This window comes from Plectropomus leopardus, chromosome 2, assembly GCF_008729295.1.
Source record: "Plectropomus leopardus isolate mb chromosome 2, YSFRI_Pleo_2.0, whole genome shotgun sequence".
Lineage (NCBI taxonomy): Eukaryota > Metazoa > Chordata > Actinopteri > Perciformes > Serranidae > Plectropomus > Plectropomus leopardus.
In genome coordinates, this window is record NC_056464.1 from 35425583 (window position 1) to 35445435 (window position 19853).

At 37.3% G+C, this 19853-nt stretch overlaps 2 protein-coding genes across 5 annotated transcripts; both read right to left on the minus strand.

Moving 5' to 3' along the window:
* Window positions 1–1268: 1268 nt before the first annotated feature.
* Window positions 1269–5335, minus strand: rpp14 (ribonuclease P/MRP 14 subunit). 2 transcript variants are annotated; one of them, XM_042498039.1, is made up of 6 exons: window positions 5269–5335; window positions 3757–3916; window positions 3508–3592; window positions 3022–3098; window positions 2822–2900; window positions 1703–1847 (listed from the first exon to the last, which is right to left on the minus strand). In XM_042498039.1, exons 2-6 carry the CDS (start codon window positions 3846–3848, stop codon window positions 1791–1793), a joined length of 390 nt encoding a protein of 129 aa, XP_042353973.1. In that variant the 5' UTR covers window positions 3849–3916; window positions 5269–5335; the 3' UTR covers window positions 1703–1790. The 2 variants fall into 2 exon arrangements, with proteins under 2 accessions (XP_042353966.1, XP_042353973.1); XM_042498032.1 differs by lacking the exons at window positions 3022–3098; window positions 3508–3592; window positions 3757–3916; window positions 5269–5335 and having other exon boundaries at window positions 1269–1847.
* A 1561-nt stretch (window positions 5336–6896) lies between these two features.
* On the minus strand, window positions 6897–15760 carry LOC121960241 (monoacylglycerol lipase abhd6-B-like). Of its 3 annotated transcripts, none has more exons than XM_042509899.1 (9): window positions 15678–15760; window positions 13474–13589; window positions 10076–10235; window positions 9781–9894; window positions 9027–9159; window positions 8764–8921; window positions 8495–8549; window positions 7883–7983; window positions 6897–7497 (listed from the first exon to the last, which is right to left on the minus strand). In XM_042509899.1, exons 2-9 carry the CDS (start codon window positions 13575–13577, stop codon window positions 7318–7320), a joined length of 1005 nt encoding a protein of 334 aa, XP_042365833.1. In that variant the 5' UTR covers window positions 13578–13589; window positions 15678–15760; the 3' UTR covers window positions 6897–7317. The 3 variants fall into 3 exon arrangements, with proteins under 3 accessions (XP_042365833.1, XP_042365825.1, XP_042365817.1); XM_042509891.1 differs by having other exon boundaries at window positions 15698–15755; XM_042509883.1 differs by lacking the exon at window positions 15678–15760 and adding an exon at window positions 15343–15436.
* Between the last annotated feature and the right edge of the window lie 4093 nt (window positions 15761–19853).

The window sequence follows — 19853 nt, forward strand, 5'->3', positions numbered from 1 at the left end:
AAAACAATAAAGTAATAATAAGTGTTATGAGTAAAAGATGTGTAATGGGGTTTTGTTAATGTTTTGGAAATTATTCACTGACATGAGCAAATAATCCAAATATGAATGAATGAATAAGTATTAATAATAATAATAGTAATAATAATATAGATTTTATTTATAGAGTCCTTTTCAAGCCCTTTACAAAAGTCTTTTAAAAAAAAAAAAAATCATAAGATCAGTGTTTTTCTTTTATGAGGTAAAAATAAAAGGGATTATAACTCACACTTTTTTCTATGTTGTAGAATGACAATAAATGAACCCTAAAATGTGTGAAGCAAAGCCCAGTATATCTTTTATTTCATAAGCCTTCAATTCTGATGTTGTAATATACTGATATTGATAATAATTGTAATATTATAAAAGATGAAATATTAATAATAGGTTATTGGAATTAATCTTTAACCCTTTGAAAGTTGAGCAATTTTGGTTTGATGTCTTGCAAAAAATAAAATAAAATAAAATAAAATATAAGACAATGTAAAGGGAATGACTAACTTAATGAGACACGGCCAAAATATTAGTAATAAATTAGGAAAAAGTTACAAGAAAACAATAATATTTTTCTTTAACATAGTTTAAAATTTATCATTAAAATAACTATGAACAGAGCTTGCTGATTTTTTTTTTCAACCCCACCCCTTTTTTTAAAAACTTATTTTCAGGTAATTTTCTTGTCACATTTTACTAATTTCTTGAAATTTGCGGAACATTTCTTGCCAAGTTGGTCATTGCCAGCTGCATGTTTTAAACATTTTTTCAAACCAATCTGCTCACGTTTTAAAGGGTTAAGCAGCTTGTACAAACTGATTTTGGGCCGGGTCTCAAAGAGTTAAGCTCAGCAGACTCAGTGAATTAAACGCTGCTGAACTTTCACTGGATTTGATAAATTCAAAGATATAACAAAATTAATTGTTTAGAGTTTTTATTCCACACATCACTCAAAACACAGAGCAGATCTGACAAATTAAACATCTAAAAAAATAAATCTAGTGTGCGACGCGTCTCTCTGTTGGCGGCTCCGTCACACTCACTGTTTGTCGGCTGCATTCAAACACAATGAAATAAAAGTGGCAGCAGAAAGAAAAATCCACTGTGGAGATGCTGAGCTGCTGTGTGTGTTTTGCAGAAGCTTTTTTAAAAAAATCCCTGCAGCTGTCACATCAGAGTGTCTCTGCCTTCCTCCTCCTGCTCCTCCTCCTCCTGCTCCTCCTGCTCCTGCTCCTCCTCCTCTTCCTCCTCCTGCTCCTCCTGCTCCTCGCCTCACTCCTTTGTCTGCTGCTCCTCGGGCATCATCACCATCACCTCCCCCTCCATCACCACCTTGTCCTTGACTGAACACGTCACAGCGATGAACGCAAACGACATCTTGATCTTGCGGACCTCGGCTTCGGCCAGCACCTCCTCGCCGATGTAGAGCGGCGCCGGGAAGCGGATCTCCTGGTACAGGAAGACGCAGCCGCGGCCGGGCATCCTGGTGCCGAGCACGGCCGAGATCAGGCCGTTGATGAGGACGCCGTGGACTATGGGCGTCTCGAAGGAGGTGGTGCTGGCGTAGGCCGGGTCCAGGTGGAGGGGGTTGGTGTCGCCTGTAAGCTCGGCGAACAGCTCCACGTCGCGGGAGGAGAACGCTTTGGTGAGGGAGGCTCGCTGGCCGATGTGGAGCAGCCGGCAGCAGGCAGGAGAGAGGCGCAGCCGCGGTTTATTGAAGATACTGCTCCACATGAAACTCATCCTGAAAAAAACGACCTTCAGTCCAGCTGAAGCTCACGACTGTTTCCTGTCAGAGCGAGCAGGTACGGAGACACCTGAGGGACACACGAGAGAAAAACCACAGTATTTACACAGAAACATAAACAAAACCAATCAAACAATATCACAAAGAGGGAGTGCTGTCGTTCTGTACATCAGCACTCATGAATGACTGAGTGCATGTTCAAGCATTTAAAAAAAATATATTACTCACTAAATATGTTACCGGATTATGTGAATGGAAAATTTTAATCCTCACTTGTCGGCGCATTGTTCAATGTGCTCGGGCGGCATTAAACCGCTGCTTTTACCTGACAAAGAGCCTTTTTTTTCACTTTTGATTTTTATTGTTTCCTTTAGACACCAGAAATACTAGTATTAAAATTTTTACATAAAGCACTCACTCGCTCTAAGAATGACAAAAGAGGACAGAAAATTATTAAACTGAAATATTAAACAGACACCTACACACAATCATGTACAAAAATAGTAAAAGAAAAACTAAGTAAATGTGAAAAATAAGACAATATAATAACAATAATAATTATAAAAACAATACTTCTACTTATAATAATAATAATAATAAGCGTATGAGAATTAGCAAGTCGACTGCCTGGTTTGAAAGGAAACTATTTTAGATTTTCTCCCACATCCCTCTCCTCCCAGCCAGCTGAACGAAAACCCGCTAATTTAAATTTCCCATCAGGAGAAACTCTCAGCTGCCTGCTCTTATTTGTTCTGAAAATGTCGCCGTGCAGCCCTGTTCTGTGGACGACAAACAGGGTGCAGACTTCACTCTGTATCACCAATGAACAAGGAAATACAGAGTACTGTCTGCAGTGAAACCCTAAACAGATCGGTTGGTTTCAAAGGTACTATACCGACGGTTTTTGATGGAAATGCAGCTATAGAAGACCGACGTGGCATTTTATTTGCCCTCGGCAGCAAGACAATCCTTACTGTCCCTCTGCAGCTGATACAGAACATAAAGTTAATTTTTGGACTTTAAAATGAAATAAAGTCTGCTGACCTGCAGCACTCTGAAGGCGCAGGCCTGGTTTTGGTAGGAGCCCAGCAGAGTGAGGGAGCTCCACAGCTTCACCAAACCCCTGAAAACACACACACACATGCACGCACGCACGCACGCATGCACAAATAGATACATTTAAAAAACAAATCTAGTCTCGGAGGAGTGAAAAGTTTCTTCCATCGTGCTGCTGCTGAACTCACTTGCTGTAAACGCGCAGAAGAGCAGTGAGGGTGTCTTCATCGTACTTCAACAGGTCAAAGTTCAAACTTGCTCCCACCTGAAACACATAAGTACACACGTATGAGACAAATATAACTTTACTGAAAAGCTTAAGTAGTTTTGGGGGACAAAAAGATCCTCTTCAATCCTCAAAAAGGCCTCTTCAATACTAGGGCTGCAACTAACCATTAAATAATCTGCTGATGATACGTGCATACACATACAAGTTATTACCTCTTTTTTTTATCAATCATTTCAAATGTTAGAAAATAGTGAAAAAAAATCTTTATAATTTACAAAGTCCAAGGTGATGACATCAAGTTTCTTCTCTTTTTTTAAACACTCCAAAATTCAAAGATAGTCAGTTTACTAGTTAATTTCAGAAGTAGCTTGACATTTTGGAGCGTCAGAGCAGATCACGCTGTGGGAATCGAACCGTCGGCCCCCGGCCGTGTTAATGATCTCACCTCTCCATACAGACTCCTCAGACCTGTGATGATGAACTGCTTCAGTTCAACTGCACTCAGTCTGGTAGACTCATCCTCCAGCACGCTAAAAAAAGAAATATGTGTTTAATGTAAGGGTGTTTTAATGGTTAACAGATACTGTAAATACACTTTTTATTTTTTTAACATGAGAACCATCAAGTCACATAAAACGATTTGATAATAAAGATTTTTTAGTAAGACCATTTAAAAACCACAATCGTGACTTACAGGCAGACTTTCATGTATTGGTACGGCGCGGCGTTCTTCAGCACGACCCGTTGGTAAACTGGAGGTTCGTTCTTCGTGTCGACGCGGCTCATTCTATCAAAGCATCAGCAGCTTGGACTCGAGCAGGTAACGAGCAGCAGGTCGATCAGCTGACTTCAGACTACAAAAACAAACCACAGAGGGTTAAACAGACATAAACTTAGCCTGACGTGTTTGTTGTTTGTTGGTGTGTTTCTGTATCCTGCAGCAGCACTGTGTGACGTGGTTCTCACTAGGGTTGCAAATTATAAATACTTTCCTTGACTGATTAATTGGTAAAAATTAATTATCAATTAATCACTATTTGAAAGAACATAAAAACTTTTTAGAGCATTTCAGAGCCTATCAATTAATACATTAAATGTCAATTTTGATTAATTTTTATCATCCAATTAATCAATCATCCATTAATTGCTATCATTCCTAGTTCTCACAAATCAAATGTGATGGTGTGTCTCAGGATGCATTTTCGAAAAAGAGTGAGAAGTACAAACTTATTTAATCCCAACCCTTCTCCATAAATCATTAAATTTTAATTAACCACATTCTTTATCAATTTAAACTAATTAACATATGTGCATACACCCACATAGCCAACATCAAATACCTATAACTTGTCATTAGTATTTACAGAAAAAATAGGAAAATAACTAAATAAATCCCATCTTCATCCCTGCACCTCCTGAAAATTATGTTTTTATACATTATTTATTTGCTTTTGGCTTATATTATTCTCCTCTTGGAAAGTATTTTGTGCTTTTTCTTGAGCTCTACAAGTAAAAGGTACTGTAATTTTGTTATTATTATTATTGGCAATTAGAAAAATACAGAATAACACAAAAGATATGTGAAAAAAGACCACTGCATGGCATCAATACCAGCACCCAGAGTTTAAATATCACAGTTGTTATATGTTATAAGCCCACGCCACTAAGATAAAAGTAACGAACAGTCCCTACAGGATGCCAGTCTTTCTAGTATCTTGAAGGTCACAGGACCAAAACAAATGAATTAAAGCACCTCTGGTCGGATTTACATTTAAAACAAGGATGTCAAACATACTCTTTGATAAACATTGATATTTTGCTCGCGCACACTGACAGCTGAAAATAGTTTTGACACATAAACACAAAACAAACCTAACTAGCTTTAAAGATACCAGCCAACAAACAGGCTTAATCTGATAAACTGATGTTACAATAGACTGTCAACATATAAAATATTAAAATTTCGATTGGCAGGCTCGACGAGTTTGACACATTAACATCTCCTCGTTAATAAATGTAAAATCCGAAAGCTAAACCTAGCTAACAGGAGGTCAAGCAGTTACTAAATTGGGTGAAACAGCGAACTTTAGCTACATTAGCTCGAAGCTGCTACGCCGACAGCTACACACAGCTAACAGTAAACAAGCTGCCGTTTTTTATTGTTAAAATATTCCTTGATAAATTTAGTTTTCAGCGCTTTACTCACCAGCTATATCAACGTTAAGCTGACAGCGTGCTGTGGACCATCAGTGTAAACTTTGAACCGACGCATGCGCAGTCATCCCAGCCAAAGATGTGTAAAACAGTAAGATGGATCACTTCGTCACAATATCGAGCATCCGGGAGTCACAACGAAGGTAAAATAATAGAATACGGGTAAATTCAGGTCCTGCACCACAACGGTGGATGTAAATCCAGAGAGATTGAGAAGAGTAAAAAAATAACATTTAAATAAAACAGAAAGTATGTAAGATCAATTAAACTCAATATAAAAAGAATATTACATGGTAGATCCAGTTTGTTTATGTCATAATTTTCCATTAGAAACAGTTATATTGATGAGTACAGAAATATTTTTTTTGTTTTTCTGGAAAATAAAGAGCCCCAAGTCCCATGAGGCATATTTTTCAATAGGTTCTAACTAATTTATTTGCTCATGCTCATATTTATGAGAAAAGAGGCCAATACTCACAATTTTATTTCTGTCACACTTTGAATTTAATTTTCCTTTTATTGGCAGAAATTGGTTTCCACACTGCTCTTTCCTGTCAGTGCAAAATATTGGAGAGACAGCAAGCTCAATTTGACTGCTAGCGGCACCTAGCTGCGGCATCTGGGGGTGCCACACGAGGTGCCACAGTTAGGTGCCGCTGCCGCAAATTGAGCCAGCCTCTGCTGAAATATTCAGAGTGGAGTAACAACAGAAGGTGGACCACTTCCTGCTGCGAAAGATAAAGCAGTTAACGTGTTGCCACCCAGCAGTCCGTTGCTGTGTAACCACATGCAAAAACACAAAACAGAGCAGAGAAGTTTCCAATCAATAAAACAATTCCTTTTTTTGTATGAGATTTATTGAGTGGTTTCATGAAGTTAAATATGCAGATGTTTCACAGTAGGAGACTTCACACACAAACAAATGCCTGACATTCACATGAAACAGGAAATTGAAATACAATTTTTCTGCAGAGAAAAGTGCAAAATCCAAACGTGGAATGTTTTCATTGAACATTAACACTGGAAACAGTGACTGCAGCTTCCCGCAAGGCGCTGTGTCTAAAAACTTCAGGAAAATTTAACAGTCCTTCCAACTTTTGTGCGTTTATCAATTTTCAGGTGTAAACTCTGTCGTAAAAAACGCTTTTATCAAACTATAAAAGATTATCATTGTTTTCTTCACCTTTTACTTCATCCTCAACATCTCCTTCTTCTAAAAAAGGGCATCTACAAAGATTATCAAAGAAGATTTGTGTCATCAAAAACAGGAATATTTACACCAGGGGCTCAAAAACTGCAGTATCTGCGGTCTCCCCATCAGTCAGTTTTTCCGATTAAGAAACTAATTTTTTAAAAATCAACAGATATAGAACAGAATATTTTATGTTTTCTAGCTGCGGCATCTGGGGGTGCCATACGAGGTGCCACAGTTAGGTGCCGCTGCCGCAAATTGAGCCAGCCCCTGCTGAAATATTCAGAGTGGAGTAACAACAGAAGGTGGACCACTTCCTGCTGCGAAAGATAAAGCTGTTAACGTGTTGCCACCCAGCAGTCCGTTGCTGTGTAACCACATGCAAAAACACAAAAACAGAGCAGAGAAGTTTCCAATCAATAAAACAATTCCTTTTTTTGTATGAGATTTATTGAGTGGTTTCATGAAGTTAAATATGCAGATGTTTCACAGTAGGAGACTTCACACACAAACAAATGCCTGACATTCACATGAAACAGGAAATTGAAATACAATTTTTCTGCAGAGAAAAGTGCAAAATCCAAACGTGGAATGTTTTCATTGAACATTAACACTGGAAACAGTGACTGCAGCTTCCTGCAAGGCGCTGTGTCTAAAAACTTCAGGAAAATTTAACAGTCCTTCCAACTTTTGTGCGTTTATCAATTTTCAGGTGTAAACTCTGTCGTAAAAAACGCTTTTATCAAACTATAAAAGATTATCATTGTTTTCTTCACCTTTTACTTCATCCTCAACATCTCCTTCATTCTCCTCTCTGTCATCAGCCGTCACAGGGTTCAAAAGTTTTCTTCAGGAAAGTTTTTTAGTGTTTTCACCGTTGACTTCCTGTTTGCGCAGGAAGTCCACAATGAGCGTGGCGGCTTTTCTGGGCCGCTCCAACGCCACAGAGTGACCACAGTTCTCCAACACCGTCACCTGGCAGCTTGGCAGCGCCGCCTGCAGCACCGCTGACCCCGACACGTCCACCACCTGAGAGAGAGGACTCGTTCATCATCATGTTTTTGAAAGAAATCAAACCAATAATAAAGATACAATAACAAAATAAAGTAACACTGAGAGATGTCATTTCTCCACAGTAACTACTTTTACTTTTAATATCTAACCTACATTTGCTTCTTACTTTAGTAATACTTTGAATGCAGGACTTTTACTTGTAATGGAGTTTTTTTTAGATATCAGTATTAGCAAATTATATATTTATCCTTCTTCCTGCTCCTGTCTGGGTTAAATCAGGTTTAGTTAACATATTGAACTTGTTGGTCACATAGTAAGTGTTACCTTGAAAAAGATGTCACTGTACTCTATAAATATTTTCATAGGAACATCTATTCAGCATTTTATGATGAATTTATACCTGGTCCTCCTTCCCCCAGATGACCTGCACAGGTGATTTGATCAGATGCAAGTTTTCCTGCAGCGAGTGACGAGACTTCTCCCCGACGATCTCCATAAACACTGAACAACAACAACAAAACGCAATAAATCAAAGAGGCATATAAAAAAACATGTAGCAACCGTGTGTTTTAAACTAGAGAACAAAATAATGCTGGAAAGTAATGTCTGACTGTCGTGTACTCTGGATGGCTGAAATGATAAATTCAGTATAGTGTACATTCTCACATTAATTTCATCAATACAACATAAACAACACAAAAAGATCGAATATATTAGTAAATGTAAACAGTATTATTGTTCAAAGAAAAACGTATTTTCAGCAGAGTGGTGAGTCCAACATTAAAGTTTTTTAAATGTACATTAAACTAAATGTATCAACACAACAGGTAAACATGGAAGAAGTGCTGAGTTTGCATTAACAACAGATTATAACAGATATATTAATTAAAATAATTTTGCATCACATGGTTTGCAGGATCATGGCTCTTTAATCAGGGACTCTTTTTAAGACTAATGAAGAAGAAGGAGGTCGTAGAGGAGGAGAAAGTGTGATAGCTGTGAGCAGACCGACCTTCTTTGTAGAAACCATTGTTGGGGAGCCGGTTGGCAAGGAGACCCCGCAAAACCTGAAAACACACGCGCACACACACACACATATATATATATATATATATATATATATATATATATATATATATATATATATATATATATATATATATATATATATATATATATATATAGTCTCATAATGGCCCATAGTAAAGAGAAGTTGCACTGATGCGTTGATGCAGCTGTTGTGTGGAGAGCGTTAATCTGGCAGGCAGCAGCGCCGTGTACCTGTTTGGGGAGGTTGAGGGGAGTAAAGCAGCAGAGTTTCAGCATGTCCTCCAGCTCCTGAGGAGTCGAGGGGATCAGAGGGATCGAGTCCTCCTGCTGAGTCTTCTCCATCTCCCTCAGACGGCTGATGAACTCAGAGTCTGTGGGATAAACTAGACCTGCAGGAGCAGGAGGAGAGTTTATGTGTCATTCTGCTTCACCAAACAGGTTTGAATCCTAAAAACACCGAAACAACGCTTAAATAAGCTGTTCGCTGAGTTTACCTGCAGGACAGACCAAAGTGACACTGGACAGGTGAGCTGGGTACTGGGCGGCGTACACTCCAGCGACGTTCCCTCCCATCGAGGTCCCGACCAGGTGGAAGGGTCTTTTGTCCAGACCGATACTCTGCACGAACTGCAGAGAGAGACACAGAGAGACAGAGGAGTCATCAGTCCTCTCAGTGCTTCTGTGCAGCGTCTGCAGCATCGGTTGTCAGTTACGATCAGACTCTGTCAGCGTTTTTCTACACGTGTGCAGCTTGGATTGACTCGGTTTGACTCGGCTTGTCAGTCCTATGTGGCAGCAATTTGCGGTCGGCCACGCTTTTACCCAACTCCAGATATCGTCCATCTCGAGCCCAACTTGGTGCGATTAAACTGACAATCGAAACAGGCAAAAAACCTTCGTCATTGGTCCCTTTAAACCTCAATTCTCATCTGATTTTACTCTCTTTTAAGATATGGGTTTATACGGGGCTTTTAATGAACTGACTTTAATTAACTTTTTTTTGTTTTGTTTTTTTAAACACTCACGGTCCCCCTGCACCTGTACCCCTGCAGTGCTCATGTAGAGCGCTGTGGTTTAAACCAAACCTGACCGTAACCACTGATCCTAAAATCTGCTTTTTCCAAACTGGGGACACAATTTGAGTCCTACATTGGGTAAGTCGTCCCCAGTCAACAGGTCTTGAGTCTCATGTATGTCCCCAAAGGTAACCTAAGTCACACACACACACACACTCACACTTGATCAGACCTGGTGGATTCGTGCGACCTGGCCCTGAATGCTGTAGTCCTCGGCACAGGTGCGACTCGTCCCCTCGTGTCCCGGCATGTCCACACACACTACATGCATGTTTCTAGGGAGATACTGGAGGACAAAACATACACACCCAAGACTCAGTGAAAACTTAGTCCATGCATCGATAACTCTGAGCAGGTTTTCAGCATAAAGTGCGTTCAAAATGAAAAGTAACAAAAACAAAGTACGCTCAAAAACAGATTGTTTGTATATTCATGTCAAAAACAGACAGAAAGTTTGTGTGCGTTACATTGATGACAGGCAGCCACATGTCCTTGGTGGCGGAGAAGCCGTGCAGCAGGAGTAGTGACGGCGTGGCGCCTCCTGGTGTCCCGCGGCTGCAATAACAGAAGCGGTAACTTCCACTGTGAGAGTATCGAACCACCAGCCCCAGCCTGCGACGCCAGTACCTGAGGAGGATCACAGCAGGAACACTGTGAGTTCATCATCATCATTTATTTAATTTAAAGCCTCGGAAAACACTTCGATGGTGCCGAGGTACAAACAGTTATCAAAATGGAAAAATACAAACCTTTACAATACATAAAAACTAAAAATAAACCAATAAAAAACAATGACAGTCACAGTCGATGAGATCATGAATTAAAACCTGGATCTCTCTCAGTGTTATAAAACAAATAATGCTCAAGTGTAGCCCAAGCATGTGGGCATGTTAGGAAAAGGCTGTTCTTCTTAGCTCAGTGTGAATTTTGTGTCTATTTTGGTTGTTTTTGTGTTGCTTTGTAGTAATTTTGTTATTGTAAAGTTGTTTTGTATCTGTTTGAGGTAATTTTGCGTCTTATTTAGGTAATTTTTTTTGACTGGGAACGAGCACAATGGCTACCAACACTATGATGGTAAGGTTGAGAGGAAGGAGAGGAGCTTTTGTAGAAAACTTTCATGTATAAATAAAAAATAACTGCTGGTCCCTCGTCGCAGAAAAAGCAGGCAGGCCAGGTTTGATAAAGAAGACAATGGCGTGTCTCACATCTATCACCAGTGATAAATCTTAAGGCTGAGAGTCATTATATACAAGATTTATCTGGAAAACACATTCTTTTTTTTTTTAATAAAAAAATAAAGTGATTCACACTGGGAATTGTTTTAGTGGTGCCAGAGTTCATAAAACAGCATCAAAATGGAGCTTGTTTAATCAAAAAAGTGCCAGTGGAGGATCCCCCGCACCCCTGACAGAGATCCTAGTTAAGCCCCTAAAGTCCTAAAATCTTAGTAATGCGCCTGCATACATGCATGAGACTGCTGCGACTGGCCCCTTGCCTTCTGTCATTTTGCAAAAGTGGCCCCCAAGAAAAGCAAGTTGAGCATCCCTGTGCTAGAGATAAGCTCATCGGGGCCATCATAATGGAAATGATTCGTCCTGTGGGAAACAGGAAGGTGAAAAATGTAGAAAGTCTTGTTGAAATCTGGTCAGTGCTGCTATTGCATCTAAAATCAGCCTAAGGTACATTTCCCCGGGAACAAAGGAGGCTACTTAAACTGTTAAAACATCTTTTCCAAAGCTTGTGAGAGTCCGTGTGCCTCTTTCATGCTGCTAAAATGAAACTGTCAAATTTGAAAATGTTTGTTTCTTCCAAAAGTTTTCTGTGTCATCTCCAGTTTTCACTGTTAGTCACACTGTTTTTATTTTTAACTAATTTCTGATCTCATGTAATGTAATGTTTCAGTGTTTTCTGACGTATGCTCGTTACAAAGCTGCTGACAAAACCACTGTTATATCACACTGACTCAGCACTGTGTGAGGGTGTTAGAGAGCAGAGCAGCTTCGATAATCTGCCAACACCCAACATGCAGGTTTTTTTTTTTTTTTTTTTTTTTACAGCTGAGACAAAGTCCAGTACTTCAGGGTGCAGTAAGTCCTGCTCCTTCACAATAAAAATGTATTTTAGAGGCAGTAACATGAGTCACAAAACTATATAATTGTGATTTTTTTCAATGTTTTGCGATGTGCTATATTCTGATATATTGCATGTTATTACCTATTTTCAACTAAAAAGTCCCCAAAGAAAATCTTTGTTAAGACCTGTTTTATCTCATGAGATCAAGTTCTCAGTATGTTTATCTCTTTTTGAAATTTTTTATTGCAGCAACAATAAAAATTGACTAAAAATTCAATTGATTACTGTAATTACTGTAGTAGGCCTCCAAAAGTTAAAAATAATTTGTATTTGCAATATTAAGATAAGATAATCCTTTTTAAGTCCCACAATGGGAAAATTTGCATTGTTAAAGCAGCAAAGTGTGTACAAGATAAGTAAACAAAAAGAACAAGATAAATATTAAAAAACAAGGTGCAAACTCAGCAGTTAAAAAAAATAAATATTTACCTCAACTGCACATGGAAGAAAATTGCACTTGTTAATAAGTTATATGATAAAAAATTGATACTCTGGGTCGACGTATTGATATAATATTGCTGTTCACGTCTAACGGACCAAAGCAGACGCTCACCAGGATGTAAAAACTATCGATTGGCTCTTAGACTTTCTATCTTTTAAACATGAAAAACTAAAAATGAGGAAATCTGAGTACTTCTATTTCTATTTATTTCTTGGGTAACCTGAGAGGAAAATATTATTGCTAAATACTGGATGCAAGCGTGTGTTATAGAAACTGATGGGTACTTTTAGGAGTTGGTGGAATATAAAATCCAATGTGGTGTCAAAGAGGAAATCTGCAAACGTCAAAAGAAAATTAAAAAAAACCCCAAAATGTCCGTTATGGTGTGGCCTCAAAGGTATGTGATAACCCTTTACAACAAAGGTACATATCCAGCAGTTGTTGTAGTACTGAAGACTTTGTCTGGAGACCACTTTTAAAAGGGTCTTGGTCTCAGAATTTAACACTTTTTGACTCGGTCTTGTCTCGGTCTTGGACGTGGTGGATTTTTGATCGAGACCACAACAGATTTATTTGTTAACATAATAACTGTGAGTGGATGTAAAACTTCCTTCATTAAATCCAGCCAGTCACGTGGAGTCATTTGTAATTTGCTTTTTCTGTCACCAATAACGGTTGCCACCATTTACCGCCATCATTCATGATCCATGAAGACGACACAAAGAGAAGCAGTTTGGTTAGGGTTAGGGTTAGATGATGCCAGTTTGTCTGTGATAAAGTTCGTCTACCTTAAACGCAAAATTCATCTGCAAAACAACAAAAAAAGAAAACACTCTGCAGAGTGCACGCTCTGCAAGGCAACAACAACATCAAACTCCTATCGCTTAAATTTCAGTTTCTCAGTATTCGCTTGAATTTGTTCATAGACATCAGAGGAAATTTGTTTAATAAATATAAATATCTATATATAGTCTTCGTCTTGACTTGTTCTCGGCACACTCTGGTCTCGGTTAGTACTGTCTTTACTAAAACACAACATCCAGCTTTAGGAAAGAGTCATGAGTAAACAGGTTACTAACGTTGATGCATTTAACTGTTATTATTAAATTATTTTTGACAAACATGAACGTGTGTTACATCAGTCAGAACAATTTCATACAAATTCCTCTGAAGAACACAAACAAACAAGACCTCACTGGAAACCAGCGCTCTGTGCCACACCAGTTTGATGTTACCAGTTACCAATCTAACCAGTCTTTTATTTCAGTGTGAGCGTGTTCGTGTATTTACCAGTTGTAGGCCTTGAGGAGCGCTCCGGGCCAGAACAGGACGGAGGTGATGAAGGCGATGAGCGGGAGAGCCAGAATCCCTCCTGATAGCACGATCAGCTCCATCTCTGCAAACACCTTTAAAAAAAAACACTGACCTCAGACGTGCATCAGTGCAAAAGCGACCAGTGATTTGTTTTTAGCCTAGCTTAGCACAAAGACTGGGAGCGGAGGGAAACTGCTAGCATGGGTCAGCTCAGTTTCTGACCCCATGGATCCGTAATACTATGAGGTTTTTATGATTTTTTGAGTGACATGCTATTATAACCATTTTATGATGTTTAGTGCAACATAATATACGACTATGTCTTCTGAGTAAAACTGAATGTCCCATTAGTCAATATTTTGACCTTTATGCGTCTTTATAAATAAATGCTATTTGCTAAAAGAGTAAAATTTGCTTCTCACAACTTTATTTTTCGATAGCTTCCAAAACAGATCGTTTAATGTCACAAGAATTTAATTTGGGTCTGTGGGAGCTTTATCACATCTAAGAAAACAACCCAGATATTTAAGTGTCTGCTCAAGACTTTTATTCTTTTAACAGGAAGCCGGCATTACAAACTGAAGGTATTGAGTGTTAATCAGTTCAGCCCTGATAAAATGTAGCAAAACATTTATTTAAACAGAAATTTAGGTGCATTGAAAACTATGTTGTGTTACACGAGCAAACTTCCAGAAAATACGGCAGGTTTAATTCAGTAAAAATAGCTTTTTTGACATGAAAAACAAGTTTGCATTGCCAAAGCAAGTGCGAAATGTAAACAAAACGTGGAAGTACAATAAGTAAATATTTACTGGACATTTATTTATATACACATTACTGCTGATTGGGTAAAACATCTGACACCCAGCAGACAGGAGAAAACCTCAAAGCCTGTTTCACACTGTTTCAAAGAAACACGTCATTCAATGAGGAAACCGAAGCAAAACGGCTCAAATCATTTTAAGAATGAACGTGCCCGAGGCAGGGAAGGTCCCATCAAAGCTGATATCATGTTGCATCATGGGAAAAGTGAGGTCCAGTGTATTTGGAGTTTGACCTAAACCATGAGAGTAAAAGTCAAGGAAACTGAAGGATAAGATAAACACATAAGATTTTTAGCCTACACTGTGAAAATAAAGTGTTTGTTTTAACCTGAAAAAGTTAGTGTCTGAGCTGCCTTACATTTTTAAAGTTGAGTGAATTTGAGAAGAAAAGTTGAATCATTACAAAATTACTCCAAATTGTCTTCTCAAATTCATTAAAGGTGCAAGGGAGCCTGGACAGTAACCTTTTTACAAATTAAAACAAATGGTTTATTTTTACAGTGATGTGCTCATTGAATTCAGTTATAAATGATGAAATGGTTATTTGTGAGGAGGAATTCCTATAACTATCTGCCCACAAGTGGCTATTTAAACCATCATTGCACTGAAATTTTGCTCAAATCTTATTTTACTTTTATAATTTTCTTGTGAAAAGTCACAACACTGATAATAAATCACTGGACTAGCGCTTTAAGCAGAATGAGAACCAGAAATAATAAAATAGTAAACTAAAAATCTAAAAAGAAATAATAAATAAATAATAAAAACAAATTAAATTACCATTTTGGGTACTATAGATTATGTTTATGTTTGGTTTTTTTTTCTCTTAACAATGTAATGGAGGCCATTTTGTGTTTACAATCATTGAATAATTCAATAATACGGTAACAGCAACATACGCGTACATGTAGACTTGACAACATACAGATGGGACTGATGAAGACCACGTGACACTGTTAAAAGCACCTGAAAGTAAAAGTTGCATAAAATGACATAATAAAATCTATTAATGTCGACTCACAGTGACTCCTCAGGAGGAACCAGGAGGTGTGTAAACGCGCAGTAAAGTACCGGAAAACGTGACTTCCTTTAACCGGATCACCGATTGTTTCCTCCTAGTTTTATAATAAATGTTACATTTTATTCTGAAGGTTTGGAGGTAGAGTTCAGCTTTGTGATCCAGCAGGGAGAAATATTACACATGTATCCTGGTTCTGACTTTCTAAGGTGATCAAAACATCTCGCACGTGACCACAACAAGGACACTGCAGGTTATATAAACACACTGACTGAATAACAAAGTCACACACTGAAGTGAAAACACAATCATTTCCATTAGAGCATGTTTAAAATCACCTGTGCTGCAGTGACTGTACCTGTCCGAGTCCTCTTCGATGTGTCACAGTGAAAAACCCTCCATTCAGTCCGCCCCTCCTTCTCCTCTTTCACCCAAATTACACAACAGCTTTTCATCTGCACTTAAAGGGGACGAGCAGTGAAAGCGCCGTGCTGCGTTCAGGGACTGTCGGAAAAATCAAACACAAACAGCAATGGCGCGTTTCCTGCGGTTCTGTTGCTATGGCAACAGCTCTGGCTCCTCTTTAGTCTGTTTCTGCATAAACAAATAGTCCAACAGGAAATACAAAAGGACCCATTTATGTTGTGGAGTTATCCTGAAAAACAAAAAAAAATGAATTATGTCGAAATGTCATTAAATAGTATAGTATATAGTAGTTATAAAGTTCTGTACTGTAGCATCTACCCTCATCAACTGTTTTTTTTTAAATTACTATTATTTTATTTTATTCCTGATTTTTTTTTGTTTACTGTACATATGTGTGTGCATATTGGTGTTGATTGTGATGTATTATTTTGTAAAAAAAAAAAAAAAAAAGACAAAGCAGAGTTATAATATGTGTGTCATTTTTTATACGCAACAACAGAATCCTGAAATTATCCCCAAACTGTGATTTTTTTCTTAAATCAATTTGAACGGTAGGCTTAATAAAATCTTTAAAATTGATGAAAGGAATAAAAACACAAAATTTATGATGTTCTAACACATCCTCCCTCTGTATACGATAACTGAGACCAATTTATTTCCCCTTGTATGTTATTTATTTTATTTAAATTAAATTATTAATACTATTATTATAATAAAAAACATGCATAAGAACAGTATCATGAAATTATGCCCAAACTTTTTTTCTTAAATTAATTTAAACTGTAAGCTACATAAAATCTTTAAAACTGATAAAAGGAATAAGAGTTAAATTATGTTATAAATAATCTTCTCACTGTATTAGATAACTGAGATTAATTAATTTCCCCCCTTTTTTATATAATAATAATTATCATTCCTTCTTAACTGTGTTTTTTAATATCACATTTCCATTCAAAACTTAAGAGTTAAGAGCACTTCCTTTATGTTTTTTCAATCTTGTGTTTTAAATTTACATTTATTTTCACTACTATTGTTTGCTATGGCAAGTTCTTTATACTTCCCTGTATTTATTAAATGTGACTGTTGCCAAACTTGCTTTGTACATTTCCAATAAAAATCATAAGAGAATAAAATACAAATGAGAATGTCAAATTGTGAAGGATTTTTACAAATGGAAAAGTCGATGAGAAAAGAGAACGCAAATTTAAAAAATAAAATAAAATATGAGCTAACATGAGGTTCAGTGGCAATGCTGAAATTAACCAGCTGATTAGCAACAACTTTCGCTTCCATCGTGCCGCCTTCCTCTCATTTAAATGAATGACGGCGAGGCGGCGAGGTACCGCGCGGCGGTATGAAAGCTAACGTATTTTTCAGAAGAAGGAGTTCAAATGGAAAAATCCACGTGAAAAGAGAACGGAAACGATACAAAAAACATACAATATATACTATAATAGGATCCCGTAATAATGCCGAAATCAACCAGCTGATTAGAAACAGTTTCCGCTTCCCCTCTGCCGCCTTCCTCTTATATAAATATATAGAGGGGAGGCGGCGAGTTGCCGCGCGGTGTAGTGAAAGCTAACGAGTTTTCTGTGGTAGAGAAACAAATGTGTAATGTCTCCACATGAGGGCGTCATCATGTCAGGTCTCCACACAGCTTCACATTCACAGTTACTGATGCAGCTCCGCATCCAGAGGTGGAGTGTAACTAGGTAGGCCTAAATTTACTGAAGTTCTGCACTTAAGTAAAATATAAAGTACCTCCAAACTGTACTCAAGTATTTCCATTTTCTGCTTTTTACTTCTACTCCATCAGCTTCACTTCAGAGGGAAATATAGTTTTTACTGCAATACATTTATTTGACAGCTTAAGTTCATTGATGTAGTTTTAGATTCTGACTAAACTAATGTTAGAGACTGTGTATTATTATAAATGAATGTACACAGCAGTACATGAAGTATGTAAAATTAGGTGCAACATTAAAGGGATAAACATATTAATGCATCAGTAATTAGAATACAGTTATATTATTCTGCATTTGGATAATTAACATAAATTAGTTTTTGTTTTTTTTTAACTTTTGGTACTTTCACACCTCGAGACATAAGCAACTTGGCTTTAATTCTTTCAAAAACATGGGGTAAGAAAAGCTAAATAAATAAAAAGTGCTTAATAAAATAATAATTCTGTTACATAACGTAATTATAACATTAATCCCTAGCTTTCTTAGAAACAATTTTCTAATCTACAAATATCTTGTTATCTGTAGAACATGTCTCACTAAGTTGCTCACTGCCTCATGGCAAACTTTTTCTTGATAAACTTTTGTTGATGCTCAGAGAAGCTTGATTGTTGCAGCAGCACAAGGACAGAAATAAATAGAGAATGAAAGAAAAGATACTATATACAGCATGTGTCATTATGTATATAACTATACAAGATATATAATTTAAGACATAAAAAAACAAAGGTCATAGTTATCTGATGTGATTAACAGCAACACAGCCAATAAGTTTATAGGTAAACAGCATATATATATATAAATATATATATACACACACACACACACACACACACACACACACACATTATTTCTGATATATAACTACGTAATGATCCTTGGTTTTTGTCTGTTCGGATAATCTGCACTGAATCAGAGGAAATGACACATCCTCTGTAAACCCCTCCCGGTCATGCTGAGTGCTGTGCAAGGCCATAAAACTCCGCAAACCAAATAAATTTGTCTCAGTTTGGGACTAAAAATATCCTTTTCTGGGTTTTTTTCATGGTTCAGGAAGCGGCTGTCAGACGGTCAGTTTGTGTGATGCAACTGCAAAGGAACGCCGGCCGAGAAACCACAGGAATACTTAACATTCCTGCTGGGAGTAGGTCAGCGTACACACACACACACACACACACACACACACACACACACACACACACACACACACACACACACACACTAATCCTCGTTCTAAAACTTTAAATAAATCAGAGCTCTGTTTCAAATCTGTAAAGCATTTTGCTCCAGCTGGATGGATTCAGTTGAAACGTGATCTGAAACCTGCAGTTTTTTTGGATCTTAATCTTTGGCCTAAAATATAACTACACAAATACTTTAAAAGTTTCACGGTAATCCAGTTTCAGGCCTCTTTGCAACCATGAAAATAAAAAAAAGGAATGGGTTAGAAATTGTTTAAAACTACCCAAAAAATTGTTTTTTTCGTTCTTTTTGTAATACTGTAATAATTTATTATTCCCAAGGGAAATTGAAGGACCAAGCAGCTTACAGTAAAAAAAGTAACACAACAAAACAATTAAAACAGGTTAAAACTAACATATTAAAACAACACAGATTTAAAAAACAAACAAACAAAAACACAAGCCTGTAAAACACTTCAGGGCTAAAACCTAAAAATAAAAATCAGAGGGTCAACAGTAAAAAAAGACTCAGATCATAAAGGTTTCATCTGATTTTACAGTTACAGCTTTAAACAATTAAAATATATCCATATTTATACTTACACTACATTAGAGGCTTTTGAATATTGTTTATTATTGCTTATTAATGCTAAATGGGGGTGTTTATGACAGCTAAAATTAGGTTTCTAATGTATTCAATCATGCATGTGACTTGTGCATGATTGAATACATTAGCAAGAAAGAGTAAAATGCTTTTTTTTAAAAAATCAAACATAATTGCAACATGACGTTTAGAGCAAAACTATCAGAAGCTCAACTGTTCAAATATGTTGGCAAATCCCAAAGCTCATCTCTCTCCAAAAATATGCTTAACAACAAGGGAATTCAATCAGAAATGACTTTAATTCCAATAACAGCTGTCAAGATATGATCAGCATGAAAATATCTTTACTTTCTCTGATGTGATGATTTTCCCGTGATGGAAAACGCTGACGCACAGATAAACATAACAAACCGTAACAGGTTGAGGGATTATGATTAATTGCTATACAGGTGAGGAAATCATCACATTTAAACCTTTCATCTACATGAAAACATCACTTTTGACTTTTAACAATTAAATATGATTTAGATCATTTACCATTCACTGTGGAATTTAATA